Raw genomic sequence first — 27427 nt, 5'->3', positions numbered from 1 at the left:
AATAATAACAAATATTAAGTCTTCTTCAAGCTAAAAATGCATTAGGCATCACAAATACTTGTACATTTGACATGCACCATAATGAACAACTAGGATAAACTGCAAAATTTCCATCCACTGCAGAGGTGACGCAGATTCATGCTTTTAAGGTCATGTGTTTAACATGCACAGAGCTACTGAATGGGTACATACGGGAGGGCCAGGTTGTCCTGGTTCTCCAGGGGAGCCCTGGTATCCAGCAGAGCCCTGGAATGCAGCAAAAAACTCAGTCAAGATGTGAACAGCTACATGCACCATTCCACAGTGCAGTTATATTTTATATAATTTCCCATAATTGTAAGGAAAACTGTAGTCAGGTCAGTCAACAAATGACCAAAGGTGAAATTACCAGAAACAGGTAGAACATGCCTCCATGAAAACAGAATTAAACTGCTTCTCTAAAAGGAGAAGGATGCTGAAAAACTCAGACCCTTGGTTTGTTCACTGAATGTGTATCCACCTTCCTTTACCCCCTGTTAATATTTTGCATGTATAGACATTTGGGAATGTCAGGCAGTGGCATGACTTCAAATAATGTTAACTGACATCCCATGGACTTGCAGAGATCTCAAGGGGTACACGAGGATTTAAGTGAGCACAGTATATTCACCTCAGCTCTTGAGTCTTGGTGATGGCACAGCCCAAAATGACATTTATGCATAAAATTCTTCAGCATAGTGTCCAGATTTATCAGTTGAAAAGGTGCTTGATGTTCATGACAGAGAAAAGGAGGAGGTCATGTAAAAGAATACAAGATGACTACAAGAAGATTAATGTTACTTACAGGGGGACCTGCATGTCCAGGTGGGCCAGGGGGGCCACTGGGGCCAGGGGGTCCTGGAAAGCCACTCTACAGCATAGATTAAAAAACAGTAGTTACATTAATGTAATATAGCTATGGAACTTAATATAGTTGCAATAGCCATCAATAACTGTGAAATAAAGTTTTACATAATTCAGAGAAAAATCCTCGGTGACCTGCACTTGGTGCAGTAAAAAGGAAGCAGCAGTATATTCACACAGTGCTGAAGAAATTTATTGTCTAGTTGTCCATTCAGAAAAGGCTTCACTGGGTTGCTCCTTGCAGGCTTGGCTAACATACTCCCAAGGAGTTTTCAGAGCTGCAACTTTTAATTTTTGAGACACCACTGCCCTTCTCTAGACCCCAGAGGGATGCTCAGAACTCTGCTTTTCAGCTGCCTGAAGGGGAAGAATGGAAAATAGAACTGAATTTCTGTTAGACAAAGAAAATGAGTGAAATGAGTGTCAGCTTCTCTGCCATGTAACTGAGCTTAATTAGCCAACACTAGAGACTCATCGTGACCTAGGGATACACTGAATTAAGGCCATACTTTTGTTGTATTCAGTAAGGCAAACATTTCCATCAGTGAAATATTTTCTGAGCTTTAACAGTATGAAGCCATAAGAAAGAAATGAGGTCTGAACTAATCAAACCTCAATATTTCTACTTCTTGTAGCAACAACCATAGAAGCATTTGATACTGCAAAACAGAAAACATTTATAAGTTAGCACAGTGGTCTACTGCAGCTATAGGGCATTCTTTAAAAGAAAGCTTTTATTAAATTAAACTCTTCATGTGTTTTCTACAGCCAAAAGAATCACATGTATGGATGATATGAGGATCACTGTGTGCTTCAGTACTGGCAGAATATTCCATGGTTAATATTGCACGGAATGTATTTCACAGGATTTTGCCATATGGTGTCAGAAAAGGTCATGTATTACAATTTCATGAACCTAATTTTCATAATACAAAATGATCAGTATTGCTGTACTATACTGGCATATGTAGGACAGTACACTACTGTACAACAACAACAAAAAAATTAGTTCACAGTTTTCTTTTGTCTAAAAAAGTGTGCCATGTTAATACTTGCAATTTTCTAGGAGAGAAGTACAGCAAGGGGCAGAGCTGCGAGGGCTTGGGAAATGGGGCTGCCTCTGATGTGAATACCATGAACAGTCCCTGTTAATTGTTAGAACTCATTTGGTATAAAGTAGCTATACATCCAACCAGAATTAAAGCCACAAACTCATAAGTAGCAACCAATCAATCAGACATATGGCTATAAACAAATGAGATATAATCTTTTTCAAGTTACACACTGAGGAGATAAACTGATAGTTAGGGGTGTGCTTGCTGCTAGAATTTCCAGATTTTGAACAGATGAGCATCCTCCAGTTAGAGAATGTGTGCTGGTGGAAAGAGACAAAGACAATATGTGGAGGTTACATGGGCAAGTGAAGAGAAACTGTGATGTAAAACACAAAACCAGTCTACAAGTGGTGTAAACCCATGGGAATGAATACAGCAATGGAGAGATGTGTGATTGAGGAAATACCAGGCGTGGTAACCACACATAGACAATGTTGCTACTATATATTATTGTTTTGGTAATATTCCAAATTATTTTGGAATAAATTATTATTTATTCCAAAATTATTTCAGCTATTCCAAATTATTTCAAAATTTGTGCTATACTATGATGTTGCGACTATATTTTATTGTTTTGCTAGTATTCCAAATTATTTCATTTTGGATATTTATTCATTAGGAGTATTTAAATTAAAATGGATAAATTCATAAAATAATAAAGAAATTACTCTATGTAATGAAAATGATAAACATTATTTAGCTCTAGTGATTTCAGCCACATCTGCCTGTAACTGCTGGTACTTGCTTTGAGGTCATGTATGCAATGATACAATAGAAAAGCCTTTATGACCTGAAAATATACAGACAGCTCTGAAGATGTTGTAGGGTGCTCAATAAAGTAGTTTGGTGATTTTTTTAACCTGAGTCCAGGAGTCAGAGCACAAGAAATCACTAATCACTTCCAGGGAAAAAGCCAAAATAGAGAGGAGTTAACCACAGTTGTAAACTGAAGGTGCCTCTGTTATCTGCCTGGTTCAGCACATCCCATATTAAGGCACCAAGTAGCAGAATGTAGATGGCATAACAGCTGTGGGTGAAAACTGTGAGGAGTGAATATGAATAAATGAATAAACAAGGACAAAAATGGATGGTTGAAGAAAAATGCATGGATGATCATATTAGCAAATGAAGGAGGTAGAAATAGATTAAAATGAAGGTGAGAAAATAATGACTATATTTCAGGAAAAAGAGCTGTTGAGATTAGTAAACCTAATTTCACAAGATGATCGAATGGAATTCCTCTCCTCTCCTCCCTCCATTTTCTTGGAACTGCCTTACAATGCTGCAACATGTGATACCCAAACCATGTTATGCAGAATTGGGCTGAAAATAGTGATTATGCCTAATGAAGCACAGCCAATTTCCAGTAGCAGCAATTCACCACACCCTCTCTGTAGCAGATTGCCTGAATCAAGAACACTTCATGTTATCTCTAAATCCCAGTCCCTAAAAGGAGAATAATCAGTTGCAACATTCAGATTTATATTACTCATGAAACATAGCTCAGGTACAGCTCTTTGAGGCAGTCCATGCTTTTTCTCACTTAAAAACCTGAAAATCTTGGACCAGGTCTAGCAGGCAGATACAGCATCCTTAGTACAGAGTCTGAGTAGCCGTGGGTAAAAAATGGTAATTGTAAAAAGAAAAAGTGAAAATATTTTGAGTTTTGGAATGAACAAAGTTTATAAGAAGGGTTTACTCACTTGTTATCAGGCAAGTTCGAATTGTGGAAAAGTTAGCATGTGGAATATCATACTCAGTAAAGACAAATTATACTGAGTGGGTGAAGGAAGATTAAAGGCAGTGGAAGAGGTAAAAATTGTTGGAAGGAAGGAAAGAAATTAGGGGAAGAATATCAAGTAGATAAACAAGGAATGTACATGAGAGAGAAAAGGAAAAATATTTAGGTAGTGTAAGAAGGTGAATCACAGACACAGATCAGGAAAAGGAAGGTAAGAAACTGAAGAAAGAAAGTGGAAAATAAAAAATCCAGATAATCTATAGCTACTTTCTAGAACAGTGTTGTTGAACAAACTGGTACCTTACATCAAATTCAACTTGCAATAATTGAATGAAAACTTACATTGTTAGATTAAAATCAGGATACATACACATCCAAGGTATAATCTATGAGCAGAAAATGTGTTCTTTAAAAAGAAGAAAGGACACAAAAAAAGTTCTATCATCTTACAATGGGTTGTGGGTACCCGATACCAGCTCCACCAGCCTTCACATCATAGGAATCATACTGTGGAGAAAAACTCTGTAAAAAAAATAGAGAAAAAAAAGAAAGAGGAAAAAAAAAAGAAAAAAAAAAGAAAAATATGTAATCGCTACAATTCAAGTATTTTTTATAGTGGTACAGTAAATGCATGAAAATAACTCATTTGTGTCTGCTGAGTAGTACTAGCTTGGCCTATAGCTGCCATATATTTACATAAGAGAATCCCAGACAGTGTCTTCGTGTCTTCTTTCTGAGGTCATGGTGACATTAGCTCTCCATGCTGGGCACATTCATTTCTCTTCTTGACAGCTTGTCCTTAGCTGAATCACAAAATTACCTTTCCCTCTCCTTTTACTCTGGTTTGACTCCTTCTTAGCTCCTTTCCCCAGTTTCTCTATCTCTTTTCTGTTGGACTTAGTTGTCACTCAAGGATGTTGATGAAATATTTGTTGTTGCTCCAAAGAGCACAGCTGCTTATTATTATCATTATAATTTTCCTGATTTCTTTTACCTGTGACTAATGAATGACTCATTTCACATGAGCAGGCAGTCAAATCATGTGGCATTAGTGCAGTGATGCATTATTGGCCCACAGGTGGTTGAGCAGGAAGGGCTGAACACATGCAGTGTTCTGCCTGTTCCCCCAAAGCACTGTGGATCCAGCTCCTGCACTAACCAGGTCAGGATCCAACAGCACATCTTTGATACAGGGTTGGAATGGAGGGCTAATTCAGCCTGTTTTCCTCTCCTGTATTTGCCTCTCCAAACCCCAAACCAGTGTCACTGGTGCCCACTGGGACTGGTAAACTGATCCACAGCTCAGTCCTGCAGAGGCAATCCCTTTCAGGATTAAATAAAAATGAGAAATCTTGCCTCACTTTCTGGCTTACCTGGGATTGGGAAGCATATGTGGAAGTTATAATCAGTGTATTCAAAAGTAGCAATGATTTTAACAGGCACTATTTATCAGCTTTGTGCTAAAGAAGTCCCATCTTGCAACCCTGGGCTTGGTGGCCTGCATGGATGACAGTGTCACCCTGTAACAAAGCCCTGCCTGGGGCTCAGGGCTGATTAACTTCAGTTACAATCAACTCTCTTGCGGGTGTGCCCAGCTCTTCTGAAGTGACTTCAGCATGCAGTGAGCCAGAAATAAAGAGGCACCATGACAAATAATACTTGCATGGCACCTCCCTGCCAGCAGAGGTGCAGTGCTTCAGTCTAGTCTTGTTGGAATGTTCTGTTATTAAACATGGATTGATGAAATATAGGAAAATAGGAGACTTCCCTAACTATTAAGCTTATGGGGAAATTCTCCATCAGACTCTTTCTGATCAGATTATTTCTGAGTTACCAAAGTCTTCAGCAGATCAGCCCACAAAAGTTTTAAAAAATAAGGTAAGGCATATATTTAATTGCACTTCAAAGAAATTTTATGGACAAACCCTCAAAACAACATCAAAACCCCACGTACCACCCATCTCTGTTTCCCAAAGGCACAAATGGGATGGACGCCACCAAAAGCAAAGCATCTGGGAAGGTGCAAGGGACAGGTGCCTACAGCATTACTTTGCACGGCTATGAGCAACAAGGGAGAAGCTGAACATAACAATGACTTACACCTCCACTTATACTGGGACACGACTGGCAGATTCCAGGGGGCCCAGGAGCTCCAGGGCTCCCTGGCTGTCCTGGTGGGCCAGGGGGACCATTTCTGCCTGGAACTCCAGGAGAACCCTGCAAAGACACAAACACAGCAGATACAGATGTTGTCACTTGCCTTCAGCTGCACGGACATGGAGGGACAACCCTTTCCATTCATAACAAAGGCTGTGTGTCTGTGGTGGGAAATCTCTCCTAAACAAGGCCACAACCAAACATTCAGGAAAGACAGACAAAATTCACACATGGAAACACTTGGTTAATGGAACCTAATTACAACTGATACATAATCAAACTCATCAGAAATATTTAGCAGTTCAGTTCCTGAATCTGAAATTATTACTGCTAGTAGAGACTTAAAGATGTTTTTTCCTCCTTCTTTAAAGAAATACAACAAAATATAACAAATCTGATACAGTTTGGACTAAATTCTGTTCTTTCAGTTTAAATTTTTGAGAGTCTTGTTGAAGCCAAACTTCTACTTCAGAATAACTATATGGTACAGTCCTGCTGCAGACAGTTCAGACATAATGAAAGCAGGATATTCTGGCAGCTTGAATGGGATACATAGCACTAGAGGAATGGGGTCTTGATTTTGTTCCTTTCTTTAGGGAAAAAATAAAGGCTGCACTTACAGGGTCTCCCTTGGGGCCTCGGCTGACTACTCCAGGAGTCTACAAAAAAATTAAAAAAAAGGGAAGGTAATTAAATCAAGACACAGAATCAAAATAAAACAAAAAACTGCACATGTAAATAAGAGCAAAATGCTTAAACATTTGATATAGTTTTCTCACATGAATTCCAGTAATGCTTATTCAGTATATTTAAAAGCTGTAGGGTTTTTGGTCAGTCAATCTACTAATGCTTGGATCATTCATAGAATTAGACCTCTCCAAGAGCCAAGAACATGACACTTATGAATTCAGTACAGCTTTGCCATTGAGTGCCATGGGGACAGAATTCCACTGTGGAATGCTGTGACAGTTTTCTTGCTTCCTTCTCACACCAGCAGGTGAAGTGTGATGAGCTAATTTTAAATTCTCAGATCTACTGCTGCAATTTATTTATTTTTCAATTAATAATTCAGTTACATGTTACTACCTGGATTTTCAATTTTTGTGTTCAGCTGCTACCTTCAGTAGCAAAGAATATTCAGCTGAAACAATCTTGGATCTTTCAACATGGCATTTCCCTATACACCACCCAAGGTCATCAGGACAGCTTCCAATGGCCTGACCAAACTGCTACATCAAAGAGAGATGCTGGGGGGAGAGTTCACATGTTCTTCATTATCAGGAACTCCAGAACTTAAGAGTCTCTAAACAAAGAGAGGGAGGTTACTTAAATCTCCAACATGCTTTTCTATACCACTCATTTCCACCTCTCAACATGTTCAGTGAAGTAGCTCAGAGGACCCTGGGACCAGTGGAGTACTGAAAGTGAGGTGCAAATAAGATTAGGTGACATATCTGTGTGTGACATATCTGTGTGTGACAATCCATGTGTAAACAGATGTGCTGTAGAGCTGCAGAAATGCATCTTCTCTCTCTTCCTCACATCTCTTTCTTATTTTGTAGATAAGGATTTTTAATGTGTCTGTGGCAACCTAGGTACTTTGACAGAACCTCATGGATCTTTAACATTGGTGAAATGTTCAGATAAGCTGAAAGCTCAGATAGCTGGCTCACTCACTGAAAGACTTAGGAAGGGGGCTTGGCATGTACTAACATTCTTGATTTTCCTGAGGCTAAGTTGCTGCAACTGGTCTGTATAATGTTGGTGTCTGTAAAAAGATGATGATAAATTAGGTATGTACAGTATAATCAATTTACAGGGCATTAAGTCAGCAATAAGACTGCAAAAGGAAATTCACTCTGTGATGATGTAGAATTGAGTTGATGAGAAATGAAGACACAGAGATGCTATTAAAGTTCTCTAATTTTCTTTGACTCTGTGTTGGCATTATTTTAATCTATATGGATTGAGTATTAAGTCAAAAATAAGGTGTTTGCTTTACTCCTATGCTTTTCCATAAAATGAAAAATGTAAATCCTAGCTGCTGTTCTCTGTCCCTTTCTACTATTTTGGTGCCTGTTGTCTACACAAAACTGAGTTGGAAGACTTAATATTATCAGCTGCATTGTCCATCCTAAGTATTTGCCTAAATTCAGAAAGTGGCATTGAAAAGAAAAGCATTTAAGAATATCTAAGCCAAAATGTTTTGAGGTTGATGTGTATCAAGAAGGCAGCACCACCAAAAAAACAACAGTGAGAATAAACTTACTCTTGGAGGTGGTGTTGTTGTTTGTGGGCAAACTGGGCAGCACTCTCCAAAAGGGATCTCTGGGTTGGGGCAGTCCAGCTCCTGATCATCACAGATGATGTCATCGCAGAGAACAGATCCCGAGTCGCACACGCAGATTTGGCATGGCTCTGGTTTCCAAACGTCCCTGTCAGCATAAGCCTGCCCAAGATGGGTACATCCTGTGACTGGAAAGAGAGACAAAATTGTGTTGGATATTATTTCAAATGTGTTTTCCAAATTACAAATGAGTAACATGAAAGCTGTTGGATAGTTTGTTTGGTTTCCTGGTTCATGCATGTGAAGCAAAAGGCTAAATGCTGCTCTTCAGGCACTGGGGGATCTGTTACATTAATTGCAGAGTCTGCTCTGAGTTTATACACAGGCATCAGTGGAAACCTCCTGGAGCTGAGCCAAAGCCCAATTAAATCTCTGATAATCTTCTGTCTTGAGTAATTTTAGTGTCAGACAGAATTACTGCCTAATTAACAATCAAATTCTCTGCTGCAGCTCAAGAGTAAACGTGCCTAAGCTCTCCAGCAAGAGTGCCACTGGCCCCACGTGCCAACAGGAGCACTTGCACATGGATGTGGGATAAGCCATCTGTCCAGCACCAGCCCCTGTCTCCAGCATCTTGCATTAATAGCTGCCACCAAGGGGCTTCAAAGAGTTTTTGAAAGCCAGCGTATGTGACAGATCTGAAAGAACGCTCACGTTAATTGCCCAAATGGTTTGCAATTATTGTATCAGCTAGCCTGCTCAAATGTTACACGTGTCTTTTTTTTCAGAAAAAAAGATTGTTCATCTGTAATAATCATGGCTTTGTGAATTCCTTCCAACAACTGTTTTACTGGTCAAACTTTTTATGGACTATGAATATGAAAAGGTTGACAAAAACTGCCTCGACACATTAAATTTTGGGACAGTATTTTCCTAGAAAAACACAATCCAGACAGCCAGGTCATTTAAGAACCCAATGTAAAATAACACTCAGAGCATCTAATTTGAGTTTTACAAGCTCATTTTAAGTTTTGTAGATGTTATTAGAAGTCTTAGATTGCAAACATAAGTATCACTGAATGTCATGAATAATTTTTCTTTTTCATGGATAGTTAGATTTTCATGGATAGTTAGATTTTTTTTTCATGGATAGTTAGATAGATTTTTTTTTTCATGGATAATTAAAAATAATTCAGTTTATAAAAACAACATTCTGGAGAAAGAGCTATTTTTGTGCCTACATCATTCTTAAAACTTTAATATGAGGATAATTTACCTACTATACACTACCCTTCAAAAAGAGAAAGAAAATGACAAAAGATGAAATTCAAATCTCTGACATTAAAATTGCCACTGGCTCCAGGCAGAAATTTCTGAATATCATCAAATTGTAATGGCCACAATTATCTAGTATGAGACTGAGCCCAAATTTATTGCAGTTTGTTCCTATGGGTTATGCAGTCCCCCCTTTTTTTTCCTTCCTGCATCTTTAATCTTTGTTTTTATCTTTCCACCACTGCATTAGCACCCTGGTCTCGTTTTTTTCCTTTTTCTTCCTCTCTGTATTTGTGGGTGAGTATCCCCATTCCACACCAATGTTCTTTGGCAATGTGCACACTTAGATGTGTTTCCTTTCTTCTCATGCTTCCTCTGCATTTCACCCTTCCCATAACACATAACTTCCCTTTTCATCTTCTGCAAATCCTTTCATTTTGTACCTGAGCAGTTCCCCTTCTTTACTGTCATGTGCTCAACTGAGCTTGGTTTGCTCCTTCTGCTCCCTTCCCACTTTTTCACTCAGCTGGTTTTCCCTGATCACACGGACCTGACATTTTCCTCTGTTTCACCCATGGAATTCATTACCTCCACTGAGCTCTGGAAGGACAATGGGGAAAACAATCATGGCTCCCTGAGGGGAGAGCCAGAGTGCAGATCCTGGGGAAGAGCACTCCATGGGACAGGAGGGTTTTTTTTCCCAGTTTCAATCCTACTACAGGCTGTCCATGTCCATGCACACCATCTTGTGTTATTTTTGCACTTTAGTTATAAAAGAACCATCAGGAAAATGTTGACTTGTTAAGGCTGGCACTCCTTATGGTTAAGAGTTGATTTTGACCACTGTCTTGATTAGAACAACAAAGCTTCAAAAACCCTTCCAGATATTTTCAAGCCAATATTTTTTTCTTTGCTTGATATCAAGCTGGGATCCAGTATTTTATCTTCCTTTGATAACACAAAAAATCTTAACATGGAAAACTTTCCAATGGCATATGAAAACTTACTCCCCTCAGACATTCTCTATCACTTAGAAACTCAGATTTTCCTTTTCTACCCCTTTTGAGCCTCTCTAGAAACTTAATATTCTGCACAAGAGAGATGGAGAAGAGCAGCTCATTTCCAGGACAGCCTCTTCCCCACACCCACATGACACAGGATTATGGCATCAGAAGATGCTCCTTCAAAGGACCTAACAATGTGTGCCTCTGAATAGGGTCTAGACCTCCTTCCTTAACCTGCCAAGCTAAAGCTAGTTTCTAAAAATGTTGCTTGGCTTCCCAGTCCTCACCCCACAAAACCATATCCATGCATCCCAGGGAAATAAGCTGATTCTCTGCTTAGTTATGTGCTGACTGTTCCTGCAAGAAACATTTTTCTCCTTTTCACAAGCCAGGATCTTGCTGTGGGCTCTTAGGGAAAAAACAGGCTGCCCAGTCTTGTCAAGGCTATTGACAAATGTTTCCTGACAAACAGGAAGGCTGAAATGCAGCAGTGAAGGATTATGAATGAAATCTTTATAATCCCTGAAGTGACTCAAGAGAAAAACCAAATCATAGAGATTGCTCACATGGAGCCCTCGAAAGCTGTGTGCTGTGGGAGGCAGAGCCTCACAGAGCTGCTGGGGAGGTTAGAGCCTGTGAGCCACCCTGGAAGAGGGGTTGGATGCACCCTGGAGAGCATGGATGGGCACAGATCCACACCACCCAGAGCAATGGACTGCCCAGCTGTCACTCTCCTTGAGCACCCACCAGCTCCACAGCTTAAAATGCTCTTTTCATTTGGAACCACAATAAGGAAGGGAAGAAATTCCTTTTTTCTAGGGCAAGTCATAGTTGTTAAATAACAATACCATTTTATGGACCTAAAAGAACCTAATTCTGTTACTATTTGCACTTGTATATACAGTTATAAGAATTGAATACACACATAGAGAGATGTATAGCATGCACATGTTTCTGTGCCCAGAAGATGTGTTTGATTAATTGTAATATTCTGATTTTCAGCTCCCAGTATCACTTAGCCTTTGAAAACCACCTATTTTTTTAACTATGTGTTTAAAACAATAAGGTCCTTATTTACTAGGAAATTCATATCCAAGGATTTGAACATTCCTACATCATTTTTTTCATAATTCCCACTTATTTTTCATTGATTTGTTTTGTTGTTTTCAGAGATGTGATCTTGCTGCTTTACAGCAAAGAGGACATCTCCAATGAGGAGCAGAAAAAGGCCATCTTTCCCCTGTTTTTGCACTGCTAGTTAATAAAGATTCTGTTTCCAAGACAGAAGCAGTCTTTCCTCAGTGCCAAATTTTTCACACTGTGAATACTTACCTGCCAAATATTATTCAAAGATATCAGTTAAGAACATGGAAATTTAAAATATGTCACAATGCCTGATAATTTTACATTAATAAGGAACTAAAGGAGATATCTCTGCATCTCTGCATTTTTACAAGCTTGTGATTCAGTTATGCTACAGTAGATGGCATCATTTAACAGGAAGATGACAAAAATTTGAAGACATATGGATATAATGCTATTCATATTTTCTTCTAACTTTCTGGACATTGTTAAATGAATTAAGAAATGAGCTAGGAGAGCTGCAATGAAAACTGCTGTGGCCTTTGGCAGAATGAAAGTATTAAATAGATTTCCAAAGGAAACTTACATCTGGGAAGACTTAGGGTGTTAAAGACACCCCCTCTGTGCTCAGATGTAGATCTGTGTGTCAGCATGTTATGACATAATGCATTTTGCATTGCTCATAAAGATTAACTGTTAGCTCCAAAATCCTTTGGAAAGCTGATTTGTGCTAAAGCACTGGTGAGTAACATATAGGAATAATGAGGTTATAAAAAAGCTGACTTGTCTGCCTCTGGACTTGTGGTATAACAGCCACATACTTGCCTTAGCCAGCTTTTCTTATTGATTCCTAAACATTCTCATTAGCCTGAGAGTTAAGAAACATTAGATCTCAACAGTATTTGTCTATGGCAATGCACAATCTTATTCTTCCTCCCACAACCCTAAATATGATGGCTGTACAGCACTTCACTTCTGTGGCACTTACTGCAATGTTTTGTTGGAAGCCCTGTCAATCTCTAGTGCACTGTTATAAAAGTTTAATATTTGAAAGCCTGAATTAATTTGGAATTATGCTGTTTACCGAGCACTCATGTTATAGGTTTTGCAGTGTGTAGCACTTCCCTGGGCCAGCCCAAATACTGAATAAAATAAAAAAAAAGGCAAGACAATAATTTCTGTATGTTGGTTTTGAATTATTTCCCATTCTAGGAAGACTGGCAGCTGTCCATAAGCAGGCCAATATTGAAAGCTGAAAGGAAAATCACAATTTAGTTCCAAAGGACCTATAGATGGGGTACATAGAAGAGCCCAAAAGTGTGCAAGGGAAAACACAGATGTCCATTGTCATATGGCCTGAAAGATGACAGATGTCATACGGGACATAATCCCAATCCCAGAGTGGTGAAGGGGAATTTGTTATCACATGAGAATCTGACCTGCTCTGTAGTTGGTTTTGGCTTTGCATTTGTGCAAGCACCATGATCATGACTTAACCACAATTTTATGGCAAAAGGAAAAAATTTCCTAATAGTATCCTCAAAAACCACAGGCTTTTCCACTTTGGACAAAGGCAATGTCCAGCTATTGCATTAGAAGCAGACTTGCATATCCCCCATTTACAGAGATGTGACTAAAGGGTTAGAAATTAAAAAACATCTTGAACTTGTCTGGTTCTGCCTCAGAGAGGGCAATAGTCCACACAGGGGTGACTCACGATCCCCCAGCAGCTGCCTGATTATGGCCTGGGAAGCAAAACTGAGGAGCTTTGGTCTGTGAGAATCTGATCACAAACACAATGAGTCAAACAAACAACTTCTGCTGTATTTAAAGTGAATCTGCTAAAGGCTAAAACACCAAGATGAAGAAGCCCTTGCCTCTAACTTTGACAGAATCCAAAGCCTAATGAAGTTAAGAAGAGCATTTGTGTTACTCTTTTAGCTGTACGAAACCTGTGCTTCCTCATCCTGACCTAGTTTTGCAGGATGAGTACTTCAAAAATTGTTTTACATTTCTTCTGTAGTAAATACATCTGTTAATTGCATACCCCAGCACTGTCTGATACATTGTTTAAGCAAAGCACAAAGTAGAAGGAAGATTTGTTGTCTGTTTTCAATACAAACACAATCATTCTCTCCTACTGGAGTAGGTGGAGGAATCCACCCCAGCATGTGCAGCAATGCTGCTTTCCATTTCCTGAGCAGAAAAGAATGCCACGGCATCTACCTCGAGGCAAATGGTTTGGGCTCCCTGTCTGGTATGAGGATGATGTTTACAAGAAACCCAAACACACTTGTTCCATCCCATCATTAGTCATGGAAACAGGCAGGCTCATAATGAATGAATTGGCTGCAGCAGCAGGGATGGGATGCCTGGTCTGCTGGCATGTCCGGTCAGTGCTGAGTACTCCAAAGGGCTCAAACCCTGTCTGGGTCACAGCAGTCAGGAAGAGAGGTGGAAAAAAAGGAAAAGAAATGGTTTAATTGGTTGGGGGTTTTTTAACTGCAAGGCCTTTAAACATTCTCTCAGCTGGAATTGTCTTAAACAGCTAATGAATTGAATCAATTTCACACAGTGCAAGAAGACATAAGGGCCAATTTAGGTATCCATACATATTAGGATATTTTCAGGTTTAATAGTAATGATGGAATATTTTGCAAGGCTTGTCCACATGTGATTGAAGGTAATGAAACCTCCATTTATTAAACTCCTAAATGCAGACCTAAACACCTAAACGTTGACCCAGAGTGGGTCAACCATAAAAATCCATTGATGCTCTGGGACCTGTAGAAGGAAGAGCTGCTATCAGGTGGAATGGAAAAGGAGCATGAATGAATGAGTGAAACTTCCCAAGCTTCACACCAAAAAGGCCAGCTACATCCTGTGCTTTCAGAATGAAACTGAAGATTTCTTACTTCTAGGGATGCTCGTCTGCCAAGAAAGCTGGCATTGGAACAGTTCTGCTGCCGCACTTGTCCCAGTTTTGCCCTTTTCTCAGATCCAGAGTAAGAAAGAGAAAGTTGCTTAAAAGAATGCTGGTTAAGCATTCAGAGTACTGTACTTGTCTGTCAGAGGTGGTGCAGGATGGAGTCATGTGCTGTTTCACTGGCAATGTACAGAAGAGTCTGGATCCTTGTATCACACAGCCAAACTGTCCTTGCTTCGAGACCCACCCAGTCTGTATGTCAGATTACGAAACAAATAAGAAAAAAGCAGGCCTGCACTGGTACAAACAAGTGCTTGCATTTTAAACAGCTCATTCCTTGTTCCCTTCATTTGTCTTTATATGCTACAAATGCCACAACCTTTCTGCAGCCTTTAGAAACTAAGAAATATCAGGATTAGAATATATCCTCAGCATATATGTTACCAAGTAAAACACAAAATGCCTCTATTTCCCCTGCAGATTATAGGGTTTTTTCCTAATCTTTCAAAGTGGATTTAAAAATTCTAATTTTTCTGTTTTATCTTCAGAGGTTTAGGTTTCACAAATTGCTCCACTTGGGCACACATGCTGACACCCTGGAATGATGCTCTTCATACAACTTCCAAAGCTCACCCTGCCACAGCAGTGCTGCAAAGAAATCGTGACCAGAGATATCCCAGCAGAGATGTTGTTACACAACAGCCTCCCTGCTTCAGCTGGTGTCTGGCACGAGAAACCATGGCCAAAGAACTGGCTTCTTTCAAAACTGGTAATAAGCAAACAAATGCAGGGTGGTTTCTCTGCTGGTTTAGTTGGGGAGGGTTGTTTTTTGGCAGAGCTGTCCTTTTAAGCTGAGTCATACAAGGGGCAGGATGGAGCAGACTGCTCTATCACCTTGCTTCTTTCTTGGGGCTGCCCAGGAAAATGTTGACTGTCTGTTCCTGAACTCATAAAAGTAATTTTGAGGAAAAGCTTCTGCTGCATTCAAGAGACAGTTATTCCCCTTTTGTTCTTAGCTATTCCTTGACAAAATCACGGGCAAATTGCTTTTTGCATGGGAGGAAGATATTACTGACTGACCATCTGTATTGAGACATTATTCTGGGATTTCCTCTCCAGTGTCCCCTCTCAACAGGTGACTCTGACTAAATTATATTTATACTTTTGTCTTTTTAGTAGAGATCAACCTCTTTTTTTGCCATAAACACCAGAATTCAGATAATTCCTTCCTGATTAAGGGTAACCACTGCCTGATCAGAGCCTCCCTTGATTTTACTGGGCTGTGAATCAGACCTAAAAGTTGTTGGCTTCTAATCATTCTGGTGGAAATTCTGGTGGAAACTCTTCAGTGCCTGACAGATCAAATCTTTTACTAAGGGTAGCATTAGCATTAGAGCAGGACACAAAGTAAGAAGACACTTCATCATCATTCAGTCAAAGCCTTTTAGAGGGACCATTGCATCACATCTCAGCTACTCTTCAGTTACTGGTAAAATGCCTATGAGATTTTTCCATCCCCTCTGTTCTTACATTACAATATTTTTTGGCACATCACTTTTTGTGCCATGTGGTGTCATGCTAAAAATAAGGAACAGGCTGCAAGAACTTCTTTTATGTCTATTTAGCTGTAGTGCTGGCATAAATTCTAATATTAGTCTGCAGCAAAAATTATTTTAATCTACTTATCATTAGAGTGAATGATACCAAATTCTTCCATAAAGACTTGTGTCTTCAACTAAGCAAAAATGGACATAAATATAAGGTCCAATATGATTTCTGATGATTTAATGGATTTATCAGGTTCTTTAAACATGTATTCTGCTCATTCCTTGGGCAGTTGATGAAGACTTCTAGACTCAGAATCTAACTGTCAAGGCAATGTTAGTTTTGAATGCTTGACCACTTCCAATTGTATTCGATAAGAAGCTGGCCTGACATATTTCTAAAGAAAAGTAATAGTTCAAGCTCAACATTACTAGGATCAATTAATGGGAAAAATTTACTAAAGTACAGCACAAGATTTTGCCAAACTTTAAAAAAAAAAAAAAGTCAGCCCCAAGGTGTAGCTCAAAGACAAAGTTCTGCATTCCTGATTTTAGCTAGGACCAGGCAGAGTTTATAACATTGGAGGGTTCTTTGAGACAGTTCTTGAATAGGTCAGCCCTGGGAAGAATAAAGAAAAAACTGGAAAAGTCATTGTGCACAGGTTTCCCAGACTGTACAATCACTCTGACAGATCCAAAACATCATGAGAGAGAGTTTCAGCTTTTGATCTGATAAGAGAAAGGGAATGAATACAAACTGATAATTGTTGAAGTTTGATCCACAAAGAATCTCATTTAAAACACTGAACTGTAACTACTTAATTAATGATGCTTTAAGCTTCTGGCATGATAAAACCTAAACACTGTGTGGGGAAAAATGTATGACTTTTGTTTTGCATTGTCTAAATTTGTAATTAAAACAATTTTTGGCAAGTAATTAAAATTTCAAGTGGGACACGATCCTCTCTTTCCCCTCAGCCCTGTGAGAGAGTGAACAGATTTATGCAATGCTGTTTCTGTGGTTTGCCTTGGAAGAGATCAGCCTGATTCAATGCTTCTCTCCTGAGGCTGAAGCAGATGGGAAATGTTACAATGGCAGTATAATACATGTGGTAATATCATTTATATTTTCAAATACCTTGGACAAAGTCACCCCAATATAACTCCACAGCCATGATAGACTTACATCTGAGATGAGTAAAGCAGCAGGGGGGCAAATTCTACGCTGGCCTAAGTCCCTGCACGATTTTATTGGTTTCCCTGTAATTTCAGAAGTTGGAAGTAAATGAAGGATTTGGTTCTTGCATTTCATATTCCAGTGAAGGATTAGAGTGCTCTGGCATACTGTCTAAAAAAAAGAATCATATCTTTGGCTGCCAATAAATTAAGGGTATTTGTAATTCAGAAGGTTGTGGTGGGGTTCTAAATGCATAGAGCATCATTAACCTAGATTCATCTGCAAAACACTTTGTATTCATTCACTCCTTATTCCAGTTTGTACTAATTCACCCCACATCCATTTTGGACAGTTTGTTGAATATGGATGGCAGTATTTGAAATTCTTCTTAATCTGCCTCATAGAGGATATTAAATGGCTATTTGTACACTGGATACAATGCTCTTATTGTCAACCTCCTAGGGCTACTAAAGTAAGTATTGTGAGGGTTTTCTCAGGGTACCAAAGACAATTTAATTTTGGAGACACTTTTAAATATCAAGTTCTATGCCTGGACATTTTTCAAGCACAAAGACCTATGAATCTTCCTTACTAATTCCCTTGGGAGGTGAAAATTCACACTTTTGGTGCAGCGAAGAGCCTGCAAGCAGAGAGCTGGCTTTCTATTAATATCAGAGGTCAGCAGCCTTGCTACTGAAGTGGCTGCCTGAGGCCTGGCACACATTTAGCTCTCCCTGCTCTGTGCAGCAACAACCCCAGCTGGCACAGGGTGAGAATAAACAGCACCACATAGCCCAGGAGGGCTGGAACATCTGCAGCAGACACAACCCCATCCAGCACAGTTTATCTGCTGAGCCCTTAAAAGGTATGAGTGAAACAGCTGGAGCCAGAGAACACCTGATAAATGAAAAGACTCTGCACAATTCACTTTTTTGATTCTTCACTGAAAGACATTTACAGCAATCTTTCTCTCTTCAGCTGCTCAGAAATAATCAGTTGGACTAGAAAACCTTTCTTCTTTCTTCCCCCCACTCCCCCATATTAATGCTATTCTGTTCATACAAAAAAGAGGGAGCTACAAAGAGGACCACCCTGCCAACAGCTAAGCCACCAACAGCCTTAGAATATTGTGCAAAGAATCTTCAAAATGTCTGAGCAGATTTCAATTACTCTTTTCAAAGATTTGCAATTCCCACTGCACAGCCCATTGTTTGCTTTCACTAGGACATTCCTCTCTTAAACAGCTGGCACAGAATGACTACTGCTCTGCAGGGAAACAAGCAAACACCATACAGTAGATTAAAAGCCAAAAACAGAGAAGCTGAAGGTTTTTTTTTTTTTTTTTTTTTTTTTTTTTTAAAGAGGCTCTCATGAACATAAAAGTGTTTTCCAAGAAAACATGAATCCTATTTTTGCTGCTTATTGCTGAAGGAAAGCATGGGGGATGTAGTTTACTCTCCTTTGATGCTCAGCATGGCAATTACAGTGAACATCAAAGGAACAATGAGCGATGCTTCCCATATTTCCCATTAACTCTGTTCGGGTGAGCAATTGTCTCGGCCTCATCTCTTTGAAAAAAAAGGATGCAATTTTGTTCTTGCTTATTTTCCTAAAAGAAAATGAAAAGAAGGAAAAGAGAAGATGCAGCACAAAGGGAAAGAAGAGAGAAAAAAGATGTTTGCTGCAGACAGCCTTCTAATGCACCCACTGGTCACTGGGCGTGAGCTGCAGGGAGCTTCAGTGGGAACTGATTATGTCCAGGAGTTTTCCAAGAACTGCCAGAGCTGAATTGCTGTGGGAAGTATTTTCCAGACACAGATCATCCTTTCATATCTACTGCTGCAAAACGTGCCTGGGTTGGTTCTGTGATTCTGCTGCCCTTTGCAGTGCTGGAGTTGGGAATAAAGGGGTGCCTGAAGCTGCCCAAGCAGCCCAAGAAAGGTTTGCACTCAGGAGGAAAGGTTTCACCTGATGGGAAAGCAGAGGTGCCTGTGCCACCCTCCAGGGTGGGATGCACAGTGACATGAAAGAGAAATCCAGCAGCAGAAAGGGATGTGTCTCCAGTGGCTGTGGATACTTTTGCATTTTGCTGAAGGCCAAACTCTGCTAAAATCTTAACTCTAAAAGTCACATCCCTCATTTCTTGACAGTCATTTGGGTGCCCTTTTAGCTGTAGGAGAAGGCCTAGGCTTTCAAAACAAAAAAAGCACATTCAGCCTTGAAATACATATATTTTCATTACCCTCACATTCTTCCTGTTCAAAGTCCTGTGCATGCCTTCTCCTTCCTGGCAGATATCTCTTCATGGAGTATTTGTGTGAATCAAAGCAGGACAAAAATGTGCAGACATTGTTAAAGGAAGTACCATTTGCATTCTCCTTCTGATAGTTCATGTTTAAATGAAGGGTTTGACATAAATGGGGGAAAATGGAAGTAGTCTCTGAGCTAATCTGAAAGGAATCTCCTCTGCTAAACTAAACAAAACCAGAAGTCCCAGAGCTGAAGTTTATCCAAACTAAAGCCAACAAACGGTTGTTGTTGGAGGGGGTTATATCATGTTTTCCATTGTCATGTTGACATGAAACAGGCAGAGGCTTCCACTTTGCAAACCCAGAGACAAGATTGGCTCTGAAGTGAAAATAAATAAAGAGAAGCAGTGGCTGGAAGTAGGTTAAGTTTCCTCTAATCAAAATTCAAATAACCTTTCCTATAAAACAGAAGATGAGAAAAAATAATGACTGCTTGAAAATACAAATGAAAAATACAATGTACTATACCTATATGTGAAAGAAGAGCTACTCTACAGTGAATGGTGGATCTCATTCCTCCTTGCACACTTCCAGCATTTAAGATAAGGTTAGCAGACCTCCCCGTCTCTCTTGTAGTTACAGAAGAGACTTTCTGATTCCAGTAATTTGTAATTTTTTACTTGGAGGGTCTCTCTTTATTAACCATAGTCAGAAGCAATGCAAGGGTTAATATTTGATTTTTCTTTTTAGTACAGTCTCAAAGCCATGTGAGAAATATTAATAGCATGGCCACCACATATAAATATGTAAATCTTATTTCCCTGAAACAAAGTCTGACTGTGTTGAATGGAGAAAAATCAAGAAATTCTGTGGGAATTCCTTACAGATTTTTCCAGTGACAAAACGTCTCTTGTCAGGGAAGCCACAGAGAGGGCAGAAAGGAAAGCTTCATGAACCCTGTGCATCAAAAGATTGAGTGGAAGAAAATCCCTAGAGAAGCAACTGTGCTGCAGCAGTCACCAAGGCTGTGGGAAGCTGCCAGCAGCGAGCCACCCCACAGCACCTCTGCCACAGGGACACCACTGGTGTGACAAGCATGGCCCTGAGAGCCAGCCCTCCAGGAGGAATCCACAGCATCCCCTGGGATGCAGGTGGGCAGCACACTGCGGGCCAGGGCTGCAGCATGCTCTGCACCCAGCCTCACTGCCCTCAACAGCCTGACCTGCAGTTACAGAGGTAAAATAGCCCTTCTTGCACCCACCCTGGAGCAGGAATCACATCTGTGCCCAGTCCTCCTTTGGTACAAGGTGTATCACCATGGATATATAGAAGCAGGGATAGGCAAAGTATTGTAGCAGGTAAATGATGACACTAAAATGTTTGTTACATTTAGGGTTGAAGGGTACCTATCATCTGCAAAAACCAAAATCAGAATGTCTCAAAATTATAGACAATTGGTGGTAGATACTCAACTCTAAACCATAATCTACAATTTACCAGGCTACAACATGGAGAATGGGCTAACAGCAGCAGTGTTGAATCAGAACACATTTTATTATACCTTTCTCAAGTCTGTTTTATTTTTTTAATTATCTTTTTAGGTGCTGCCAATAACACATTGAACTGTGCTCCATCATATCAAACTGCAACGGTGTAGGACCCTAATCCAGTTACTTTAAAACCATAAAAACCCCTATTTGTTAATAACATATCTTTGCCATTGCCAACAATTTCCCTTTTCTTAACTGAGATCTTTTGCCTAGTTTCTTAAAGAAGCATGACTAAAGGACAGCATAACCTGGAATATAAATGGCATGACCATTGCACTAATATCTAATTCTGTGAGCTTTGACAAGTTATTGCTCCAAACCAACAAATTAAATCTTGCAACTCTTACAGCAGCTGTGGCTTGTGCTCTTCAGCAGACCAGTAACCTTCCACTGAAAATCAAGAGCGATACAGTGCTCCAGGTGCCCGCTAGCCTGGGAAAGTGCATTTTGTTATGATTTGCCCTTCCTGGTAGGCTGAACCTTTCAACTCTGAAGAGGTTGCTTTTAACTCTAAATGCTAAATGCTGCTCTGCATCACTTCCATTAGCAACCCTCAGTATGCTGTCCCAATTAGGAGGGCAGGTATGTCCCGTTTTCTGCAGATTTCTGATTAAAACAGGGTGTGAACAAGACGAGCACATAACTGGGATAATGAATAATGGAACAATGTCAGTCTGGTTTCTCAGCTAGCCTGTGGAACAAAAAAAGCAATGGTAATTTCTTTTTTTTTTTTTTTTTTGAGCAGCATTAATTGCAACTCTCCCCCAGCTGTTGTGTAAGGCTGGCATCAGCAGAGTTTGCAAGTGACACCTGGCTGCTTATTTCAAACCTCAACACTTTGGCAGAAGCTGGAAGAGGAAACAGGATCTGCTTGTAATCTGCAGCACTAAGAGGAGAGCAAACGTAATGACTCTGACCCAGGCATCAACAGTGAGGTTTGTGCCAGCAACAACACCCTTCTACCTCTGCCTCTCCCCACTGTAATAAAGCAGTGGATGTTTCCAACTCCACCTCCTCTTTCAGAAAAATCAGTCTGTGTAGATTTGGTGATTTGGTCTCAAGTCAAAAACAAATCTGGAAAATAATGAAAGGGTTATATAATAGTCTCATTTTCCTAAGGCTAATGTGTTCCAGGGGTGTGTGATATAAAATGTGTTTATGAAATTTGTCATATTTCCAAGAACATATATATAATGTTTGGAGGGGGTGGATTCCCCAGGCTTTCATTTAGCATGATTTTTCCAGACCAGAAAGGAATGTTTCAATTTTCCTAAGCATAACCTTGTCTGCTGTGTGCTTGGTAAAAAAATAGCTAGGAAAAATGGAAGAAGAGGAGCAGATCCCAGATATTTCATTACTTTGCAAAGTCCAGGTTACTTACAATGGTTAATTATCTCTTGGCACACAGATTTGCATCATCTGGTTTTACTGCCAAAATTCTGGAGGGAAACCTTTCTGAGTTACCAAAACCTTTGAGGAGAGATAGTTCTGTTGTTAGCATTACCCTTTAACTGGAAATTTATCAACAAAGAGCACATGTGTGCAGTGTTCCATACAGCTAACTGCTAAACATGACAGTCTAGCAGTCTCACAAATAAACTACATCTGTACAGTACCCATCCACTTTACATGCTATCCAATCCTTCCCAGTTAATAAAAAAAGAATGCAAAATGGCCAAATCAGCTGTTTACAAGTTTTCCTGAAATATCATTCTTTTCTCTGGGATCAGAAATGGGTGCTCAGCATGAAAAGTAATTTGCACGCTGCCTTCTGAAACCTACATGTAATGGTTATATATAATTTTAAAACTGCAATTTGCAACTGAAAGTAGTATGAAAGGTCAATAAGTCTTGTCAGAGAGATTTTAGCATTCAGCCATTGCGGGGGAACGGGATAGGTATAAGTCTAATTGTGTCTAAAGTCTAACTTTATAGATTCTAACAGCCATTACCTCAGACATGAGTTTTCTGACCAAACATCCAAGATAATACTTGCATTACAAGGAAAACACTAAATTACCTTAGAGCAAAAAATTACTTGGAATAATACTGAAGGGTTTCTGGCATTGCTGCCACACTGCTTTCAGAGCAGTAGAGTTTTCCTAATGACCTCAGCAAAGTTCCTCAAGGACTGGGGTGTACCTACGAGAAGTGTCCTGCTCTGGCTCACTGAGGTGTCCTTTAAGCATCACAGATGCAGCTGAGACAGGCCCAAATCCATCTGGCTTCCCTTTTGGCACTGATGTGAGGGCACTGTGGATGTGCTTCCTTTGTAGGCAGTGGAAATTGCCAAATACCTCCAGTCTGGCTAGCTAAAACTTATTCTGTCTTCTGGATGTAGCTGTCATGATTGCCTCTACAAACTCAAGATAAATGGGATGAATGCAGGCTGCAAATCTTAGCTTTCACAACTTGGGTGGAGATGGATTTCTTTCCTAAAGAAGCATTCTAATATCTTATTCATTTGAGTAGTTTAACATGCAGGATGCAAAGGTGCCTTCAAAGGGTGGAACCCAATGTGCACTGCTGGACTCTGAATCATCTGTCATGTCCTGAAGTCCTGGCTTGGTGTCCTGTCAGCCATCAGGGAGCATCTTATCTTGGACATGGGCAGGGCTGGAAAGCCCTGACACACATCAGAAAACCTGGATTGTGTCAAGGTGATTTCTCCTCCGAGCTAAAAACATCCTGATGAGTTACAAGGACATACAGCTTTTGAGTTCAGATAGTATTCCTTGCTGCACAGTATCCAGATCCCAAGCTCTAGAAGAGGTTTAGCCTGAGGTGTACTCAAATCCCCATTCCAAGCTATTACAGCAAGACAAAGAAACACATAGCCCAGGGGTACATCTGACTACCCTAAACTCAGTGTATACTGAGCAGTTTCCTTAATATCTTGCCAAGTCTTGTCTCCTGGCAGACTTTCCTAAGGAAAATTTTATATTGACTTACATTTGATACTAACCATATAAACATTTTTCTTGACAAGAGAGAGCATTTCAGCATGGCTGGAAATTCTCTTTTCAGTTGTGGAAAATTTGGTTTCCCAGTCTATTCCCTGCCCTGCACATGAATTAGTGATATGAATAATCAACTCCTTCAACTATAATTTTCTGTGAGAAAAGCATATTCAAATGTGTGGAAAGAAACATTCTAAAGTGAGGAGAGCATCCAATTTTTAAGGGATAACTGGTGATTTATCAGTCTTTCTGTGTAACCTCATCCCTGTAAATAGTATGGAAGTTAGCCCAGTAAGGAAATGTTACAACACCATGAAACAGGAATGTGGCAGAGAAATGAGAATACTCATTGACACTTCATTTGTCATTGTTCTTCTACCCAAATTTTACCATTTATTAAGTCAAATATATGTTGAACCTCAGAAATGTCCAAGGATATGACTAGAGTGAGGGAAGGAGACCTGGCACCCAGGAGGGGTTTGTTTATGGAGAGAAATAAAATTGATGTTCCTTCTCTTTATATTGGATTGTGTCTTAGTGCTTATTCCTCTGATGACAGACACAGGTATATAAAAGAACACTTACTGCATGTAAAATATAAACAATATATATTATCTGCTGCTGGAAGTAGAGAAAACTCACAGCACATATTTTCCCAAATTTTATAATCACTGAATTTTATAATTTTTACTCATTATTGGAGAGAGAGTTTGTATATGGCAAGGCAGAAACAGAAAAGGATCAGTTCATAGTAAATTCTGTTTACTCTCTACAGAATATATGCTTTGGTTGTTTTTTGGGGTTTTTTTTGTAGACACTTAGGCACAGCCTGTGTCTGTGCTAGGCTAGGGGTCTGGTGCTGCAGAGGCTCTTGCCTGCTTTGCTCATGCACAGATCCTCCTGAGCTCCAAGTGCTCCAGTGCCCACAGGCTGCTCCTGGTGGAGTCACTCACCCCTCGGCAGAGGTCCCTGTCCAGGTATGGTGAGACAGATGGGCTTGCCATGAACTGGCTCAACGAATTATTTTCTTGATGTGTGACATACAGAGTGGTGTAGAGTGTGATTTTAAAGACATTTGGTTTTCCTTTAGTTTCTTTGGCCGCTGCTTATCGAGTTAATTGTAAGGTTATTCCTTGCCTCTCTGTAGGAATAAACAAATTGCTGATCTTTGATATTTACAGGAGAGAAAAGTGTTTTATCTTAAGGAAGGACTGGTTTTACAATATCTGGCAAGCAGGAACTGAGCACATCCAAAAAAGGTCAGCTGTACTTGTGGAATGTCATCTGTTTAACTGAAATACTCATACCACACTTATCTTCACTCTAGGTTGAATTCTTGTATACAAAGTACTTCTCTCCCCTCCGAATTCCATGTTCAGTTGGCTTTTAGTGTTCTTGCTCTCTGTAAACATGCCCACACACACTCACATGGACTTACACATACCATCAACTGCTAATCAGTCTCATGAAGGGCTGAAACAGCCTGCAGACACCTAATTCAAACTATTGCAGCTGAGGGAATTAATTTACCCTCCTGTTCTATGCCAAAGTAAAAATTCTGTAAGCTGACATATTTTCATATATCACTCTTAAAAACTCCTTCAACAAAATCATTCAGAATTTTAAGGCTTTTTTTCCTGCATGCAAATTGTTGAAAGAAAACCACACGCTGCCAGTGTAAGACAAACAACTACAAAGGAGAACTCCCAATAAAATAGCTGGAAGCAAAGAATTTTTCCTTGTGAAAAAGAGCTTCCAGGCAGCACGGAGCTAACAGCTATAATGTTATTCCAAGAGTTTAAAGAAATAGCTTAGAATCTCCTTGGTGTCTGTAGCAGGAAAACAAGTAAGAACAAGAACAAATGCAGCCAAAGCAGACAGCACCGTACAGTCCTTCTAACTTTAAGGAAAGCAAAGCAAAGAAAAACCTTTGGGATGATACTGCAACTCCCTGCAGCTTTCAGCTTCACCATTAAACATCTGACGGCTGAATTAGTGAAGGAAAAGTGTTCTGGTGAGACTCGTGCATACACACTTCTGACAAGCTATTACAATTATTGGTAAAAATAAAAATAAAATAAAAACATGAAATCATAAGAAGCTTGAATTACTCACCGACTTGTTGTGCCAAAATAACTGAGGGTTGAAACACGGCAAGAATGAGCAAAGTTACTTTTTGCACAGAGCTCATCATGTCTAAATATTAGACATGAGACTCTCTGTGCAAAAATAAAAAATGGGGGGGGAAGAAAAAAATCTGTTCAAAATAGCAACATCGGTTGTTCCCTGCCCTTCCAGCACCGGGCCATGTACAGAACTCAGCCACAAGCATTCCCCAGCTTTGGCCTTAAATAGGAAAAAAATTGGCTTACTTTTCTTTTCCACCCCCTTTACTGAAACATGAGAAGAAGACCCATCCCCTAACAGTAAATGAATGATTAATATTTCTCTTGGCTTTACAGAAGACTAAAGTCAACTAAACAAGATACACAGCACATCTGGAACTTTTGTGTGCATACAAAATGCATGCTGACACTGTATATGAGCAGTTAGTGTGCACTCTATGTGACATATATGCACGCGAAAAAAAAGCCCCATGCCAAAGCACCCGGGGTAAAGCATTTTTTCGTGTTAATTAGGAGTCAATGGGTAAAACCCTAAGAGGATTTTTAGTTCTCAGCGCTCCCTAACAAAGATAAAAGCTAAGTGGAGGTGTAGCTGCACAGACTGAAAGAATCCCAGAAATGGAAGAGCAAACCTGGGTATTTCTGCTAATGTGCAATCAGAGTTAATCAAAGGAAGTTCTGAAAATCACACTTCTGTTCCAGGGCTTTTCTCACTTTTTCCACCTCACAACGTGATTTTGTGTTACCTGGGGAGAACGCAAACATTAAAAAAAATTATGAAGAGAACAAGATTGCAAATCACAAGCATCAATCTCAAACTAAATCTTTTCAAGTAATTCAGTTTGATGCTGTCATTACAACATTTGAAAGGAATGCAGAACTTTTTTTTTGTCTGTTTCCTCCTCAAACAAGAAGGTAGAGAAGACCAAAAAAAAAAAAAAAAAGAAGAAAAGAAATCTTGAAACTACTAATGCCTTTTAAACCTAGTTATTTCTTTGTTCCACACAAAACTTCACTGAGAATAAGACCACAACACACAAACTTGTTTTCCAAATCAGGTGGTTTGAGCAGGTTTTGTTATGAATCTAGTTTTGCTGGGAATGTAGCCTTAAAAGACCCCAGAGTGAATGCAAGAAGCTGCCACAGTGGACATCTCTGCTCAAACAATGATCAAACCAATTGCTGCTCTCAGTCAATCAATCTGATCCAGGTCATGTCCTGCAGAAGTGCTCATTCATTTGTTCTCAGGTGTTGCTGTGATTACAGAGACCCAGGGAACCATCCCTCCTCCTGATAATTTGTGAGTGCCATGAACTGTCATCCAAAAAAGGGGCCCTTAGCTCTGTGTGCA

At 39.8% G+C, this 27427-nt stretch overlaps 1 protein-coding gene across 1 annotated transcript in view; it reads right to left on the bottom strand.

Moving 5' to 3' along the window:
- The window catches only part of COL3A1 (collagen type III alpha 1 chain), a 49010-nt gene extending 22721 nt beyond the window's left edge, over positions 1-26289 (bottom strand). The window contains exons 1-7 of the mRNA XM_058809131.1: positions 26066-26289; positions 8165-8370; positions 6516-6554; positions 5839-5955; positions 4189-4260; positions 824-889; positions 193-246 (exon numbers count right to left, since the gene is read on the bottom strand). Of these exons, the coding sequence (XP_058665114.1) occupies positions 193-246; positions 824-889; positions 4189-4260; positions 5839-5955; positions 6516-6554; positions 8165-8370; positions 26066-26144 (633 nt within the window). The 5' untranslated portion in view covers positions 26145-26289. The remainder of the gene's footprint in view (positions 1-192; positions 247-823; positions 890-4188; positions 4261-5838; positions 5956-6515; positions 6555-8164; positions 8371-26065) is intronic.
- Positions 26290-27427: the final 1138 nt, after the last annotated feature.

Source organism: Ammospiza caudacuta, chromosome 8 (assembly GCF_027887145.1).
Source record: "Ammospiza caudacuta isolate bAmmCau1 chromosome 8, bAmmCau1.pri, whole genome shotgun sequence".
Taxonomy (NCBI): Eukaryota; Metazoa; Chordata; class Aves; order Passeriformes; family Passerellidae; genus Ammospiza; species Ammospiza caudacuta.
Note: the sequence above shows the minus strand (reverse complement) of the source record. Positions and strands in the feature narration are given on the sequence as shown.